Source organism: Phaethon lepturus, unplaced genomic scaffold (genome assembly GCF_000687285.1).
Source record: "Phaethon lepturus isolate BGI_N335 unplaced genomic scaffold, ASM68728v1 scaffold38055, whole genome shotgun sequence".
NCBI lineage: Eukaryota > Metazoa > Chordata > Aves > Phaethontiformes > Phaethontidae > Phaethon > Phaethon lepturus.
The window spans coordinates 1-5,116 of record NW_010543257.1 but is presented as its reverse complement, the minus strand read 5'-3'; the positions used below and the strand labels follow the sequence as shown (position 1 = coordinate 5,116).

The 5,116-nt window shown below is 53.0% G+C and overlaps 1 protein-coding gene across 2 annotated transcripts; it reads left to right on the top strand.

Moving 5' to 3' along the window:
- The first annotated feature begins 2,461 nt into the window (after positions 1-2,461).
- PKIG (protein kinase (cAMP-dependent, catalytic) inhibitor gamma) lies at positions 2,462-4,729 on the top strand. 2 transcript variants are annotated; one of them, XR_738045.1, is made up of 3 exons: positions 2,479-2,629; positions 3,781-4,197; positions 4,441-4,720. XR_738045.1 is itself a non-coding variant. In XM_010288294.1 (2 exons), exons 1-2 carry the CDS (start codon positions 2,479-2,481, stop codon positions 3,858-3,860), a joined length of 231 nt encoding a protein of 76 aa, XP_010286596.1. In that variant the 5' UTR covers positions 2,462-2,478; the 3' UTR covers positions 3,861-4,729. The 2 variants fall into 2 exon arrangements, 1 of the variants encoding a protein (XP_010286596.1); XM_010288294.1 differs by having other exon boundaries at positions 2,462-2,629; positions 3,781-4,729.
- Positions 4,730-5,116: the final 387 nt, after the last annotated feature.

Sequence of the window (5,116 nt, the reverse complement as noted above, 5' to 3'; positions counted from 1 at the left end):
CCCCGGAGGTAGAGGCGGGAGGGTCCCCGCCAGCGGGCAGGGATCTGCCTGCAAGGCTTTTGAGAGCCACCCACCTTGAAAATCCTGAAGGAACTGCACAAACTTGAAAGCTTTGCTCAGAAATCCGCCCTCTCCAGCTCTTTGCATGGAGAGCGGAAAGCAGGAACCCTCCCAGCCACGGAAAATAAATAAATCACACACGCCATCTCCCGGCCGCCGAGCCGGGACCCAAACCTGCCCCGAGCAGGGCCTGCTTCTGCACGCCCGGTTCCTTCCCCGCCCGCCGAGCCGGGACCCAAACCTGCCCCGAGCAGGGCCTGCTTCTGCACTCCCGGTTCCTTCCCCTGTTTTAAATCAAGATCCCATCCTTTTCCCATGTGAGAGGGCATTTAGTCACTTGGCACAGCGCTGCCGCGGCCGAGCACATCTACCCACGTCCAAGGACACCGGGAAAATGCTGCGTCCGGGGGCTGGTCGGCTCCTGCTCCCAGGTTTCTGGAGTCCATCCTATGAACCAGGTGGTCCAGCCCCTGGTGCAAGGGAAGGAGGACTCCTGAGCATATCAGCTCTGAACCGGCCTCACTGATGTGGAGATGGACCCAGGCTGGTGTGGACCGCGCTCAGGGAAGGCTCCCAAGTCCGTGCGACATCTCTCCAGCAGCTACAGAAGGTCAGCAGCCTCTGGGCTCCGATGAGCTGCGAGAATTGTCTGGGAATGATGGACGCTCGTCCCGTCCCAAGGAAAAGGCGCTTTGCTCGCCGAGATCAGCCAGCCTGGAAAGGAAGGAGGGAAGACGAGGAAAAACAACAGCTGGGATCTCTTTCTGGGGCGAAGGATGCAGCTTTTCCCAGGGCTCATGTAACAGAGGCTAGATGGAATGCCAAGCCCTGGGAGGAGGCAGGTGTTTGCAAGGATTTGCTGGATTTGGAGAAGCAGGTTCTCCTGGGAGGTCTCTGTGGGCCAAGCCCCATGTCCCACCAGCGAGCCGGTGCCGGCACTCCCTGAGCTGGCATCAGCACCAAGAGACGCGCCTCTGGGGCTACCGAAACGTACGGGGTTCATGAAGGTTTGAGGTTACTGCACCCTGCTCAGTCTCAGGAAAGGGGAGAATTTAACCTCTTTTATCCTGCCGATTGCATCTTTGTCAGCATCTTCTTTCTACTGCCATAACATCGGGAATTACAAAGTGAGGAGTGCAATTCCTGCCTGGGGTTGGTGGTCTGCCAGCAGATTTCCCTGGTAGGAAGATCAATATTAAGCAGGATTTGTACAGGAGCTAAGCAAATTTCTCAGTGGGACATTAACCCCAAGACACAAAAGCAAGTGCATGACAAGAAATAATTATTTTTTTTCATTATGCATGAGCTTTTCTAATTGGTACCTCCTTCTAGTATCAGCAGGGCTAAAGACATTTTTAAGCGTGCAAAATTTAAGACAAGACAACTATTAATCTCTAATTTCCATGCAGAAAAACAAACTGAGTGCCAAACTGACTAACCAGGAGCAGGAACCAAGAGCACCAGGTTTCCAGCGCAGAGGCAGCGTGCGCTCGCGAGCTCTGTGCCCGGGAGCCAGGACGCCTGCGATACGTTCCCCGAGCTGCTGAGGTCCCCAGACTCTGCGTGCTGTACGAACGCTGGCACGTTAAACCGTCAGCTCAGATGAAAAACCAACAACTTGAAGACTCATCTGGCTGAAGTCTGAGCTGGCTCGCGGCAGTGCTTGCGGGTGACGAGCGGCAGCTCCGAGCGTTTCTTCGTGCTCCGTGCTTGGCACAGACACAAGCCTGGAGCGACGGGATCCAAACATCTCGCAGAAGGGCTGATTTCCATGTTAAAGCGCTTATCTCAAAGCAGTCCAACCCAACTGGTTGACATCCAACAACCAGTGAAGGCCAGTACTGATCCAAAGCCCCGTACCCATAAAATACCCCCCTGCTCCCCCAGCGGGGCCCTGATCATTTCCTATTACAAATTCAGGTTGGATCAGCACCCCACCCCCCGTGCAGCGAGCCACATTTGGCCTCTGTTCAAAGCTCCTGTGGCATTTTGAGGCAGAAGGAGGGGTTTTTCTGTAATGCTTTTTCTGCAGGAAAAAGCTGCTGCAAGCGACCTTGCAGCTCCTAAAGGAGAAGACCAGAAACTCGAAAGAAGAGGCACATGCCTTGTCTGCCTTGCGTTGCAATGGGAAGGCGGAACAAGGGCCAGTAAGGCAGCCGGGACGGATCCAACATGGTGGGTCACCCGGCGCGGAGGGTCACCCGGCGCGCCGCTCCACGTGATGGGCTCGATATCTGAGATTTCAGTAGCTGCTGTTAGAGGAACCGGAGCAGAGTTACAGGGACTATTTTTTCATGCTGTAATTTAACTCCATGGAGTAACCTAACCTGGAGGCAGCCATGACTCGAGGCTGGCCGAGCATCCTTGACCTCACAGCTGTGTTTTCTCCGCAGGGTTTTGCAGGCGTATAGAGATGCAATGGAGGTAGAGTCCAGCACGTACACCGACTTTATTTCCTGCGATCGGGCTGGCCGGAGGAACGCTGTCCACGACATCCAGCGAGAGGCAACCACCATCAGCATGCGCAAGCTGACCGAGGACCTAGGTGACCTCGCCGTTGAAGGAGCAGGTGAGCGGCCACAGACACCAGTAAGCCCAGCTCCTGGCACCCAGGCTGGAAGGGCAAGGCACGAAATGGCTGCGCAGCTGACCAGCGCTGTGTCTGGGAGCATCGCACAGATGCGCGGGAGGAAAATCCCATTCCTCGCTGCGGTCAGTGCCTTCATGCTCCGTGGGTACCCAGCTAGTGGGAGACTCCCCAGGCCGAGGGGCTCTTGCAGTGAACGGGATGGTCCTGGGGTTCCTGGCACACGAGCCCTGCACGCTCCAGCCAAGGCCCTTTGCTCGGCTGGTTTGTAGAGCATCAGTCCTTAAACAAGACAAGGACTGACCAAGAGCCTTCCCAGGGCAAACTACACGTCAGGTATACCTTAGGCTTTATAAAAATCAAGCGTGGGGCAGGCAGGTTGTGGTTTGCTTTTTCTCTGTTGGTTGGTTTTGTGGGGTTTTTTTCAAATCAGCCTTCAAATAGTCCCACAGTATTTTAAATAACAACAGAAATAATTTGAGAGACCACCAGCCATCTTCAAATCTTCCCCTGTAGCCCAGACATGGCAGCAGTATCACCCTGCTCAATATATGCCGGCCATCTGACTACAAGAAGCAGGAATCCTCTGTTCAGTGCACAAGCCAACCAGCCACTCTGATTTCACTAATAAGCAACAAAACGTACGCCAGAGGGTAAACTCATTTTTTGCCCTTGCTCTTTGTTCCTCCAGCCTACAATCTGTAACTATAAAAACACTTTAAAACACATAACCCCAACTGTACTTCTTCAACACGTCCATACTAGCAGGTGACCATGCACCCGTCCATAATAAGCACAAATTGGAGCTCTTCTAAGAGACAGCAACTCGGGTAGCTGCCAGGCTGTCGGGCAGACATTCCTGGAGCACTTGCAAGTTGCCGTTACAGGTTGGACAAGGAGAGCACATCCCTGCCCCGAGGCTCCCTCCCGGCATCGCCGATGTGTTGAGAAGCGTTCGTACTCCAGCAACGTCAAGGGAGAACCCAATACTCTTAAGCCAAGTATCTGGCCACAGGAGGGTAGCGATAGGTCTTCAGGTGGCAATCTGAATAAAATCAGCAATAGCAATTACTGATCACTTGTGTCCTCAACAGAGTGTAACGGTGCTTTCTTCCCAATCCTCCCTTCTGCAGAAAGCCAAAGAGATGCCTCTTCTTCTGAGAACGACCCTGGAGCAAGACCAAAGGGGCAAGAAAACAGCCCCTCCCCGTGACAGTGTACAGGGGGTGGGATGGGCAGGAGGAGGGCCTTGCTGTGAACATTAAACAAGAATTTGCTATTGAATCCGTGGACAAAAGCCAACCTGGAACAGCAAGTTGTCTGTCAAACGCCTCTGCCGCAACCATTTTTATTTAATTTCAGTAGCGGACTGGTGCAAGGACTGGCGCAAGGACTGGCACCTCCAAAAGACTTCTGCTCCCATCCCTAAACGATTTAGAGCAACACTGCCGTGGTTGTAGTGATATGAGCCATTCTCAAGATGCCTTAGCTGCAATTTTCCCCTAGGGGAAAAAACAATTTCAGTAATAATAGACACATCAGACTTTCCTGTCCAAGGTACCTTCCTCCTTTACAAATTTAGACTATTATTTATTCTGTTTCCATAGATTAGAAATTTAGATTATTGTTTTTTCTAAGCCTCACCCTCACCTGCATCTTAGACCTGACCTGGCCTCTGGACTGTCCATGCGGCCCCTCATCAGGGTGGGCAGTGGGGAAGGGACCCGGCCAGTCCTGCTGCCTTCATGTCAAGCACCACTCACCTGTGCTGCTGCCACTTAGCATCAGGAAAGGACCAAAGCACAGCTCTGTGTGGACGAGCTCCACCTACAGACCCAGCAGCACCAGCCACAGGCATCTTTTTCTTCGGGTTTTAGCATTTTTAAGATATTGTTAAGGGGAGGGGAGAAACATTTTGCTGGTTTGACTGTTGAAATTCAGGCTTAACTTTGCAAGCTGTTAGCTGAGATGATCTCTGGTAGGATCTCACACCATTCTCTCTTTTAGGAGACATGTTTTGTGTTAAAGATGGTTTAATAAAACTATATAAGCTGTTGGAATAAATAACACAGCCTTCAAGTACTGAAGGTGGTTTTTTCTGCCTGGGTGTTTCTTCTTCCTCTGTTTTGCCTTGTAGCTGGTTGAGCTGCAGGGTGGCTACACCGGCTTCCCCTAACAGGGAGATACGGAGCTGTGGTACAAGAGGGTCCCTTCGCTTGGGTCCGTGAAGCCCCACGGGTTTGCAGCACCCAGGTGCAAGCAGATGTAGCTGGGCACAGAAAATGCTAAAAGTCCGCTCCCGCTTTCCCAGGTTTGCTGCCAGGCAGCACTTTTCCCACGGGTGTTTCCCCCACCCCTCCACGTTACTAGCCCAGAAGTCAAGCGCACGGCTGGCTTGGGGCTCGGCGGAGTGGCCCAGACACCAGCGGAAGAGGCTCTCTGCAGCACGGAGCCGTGAGGACGTCGCCG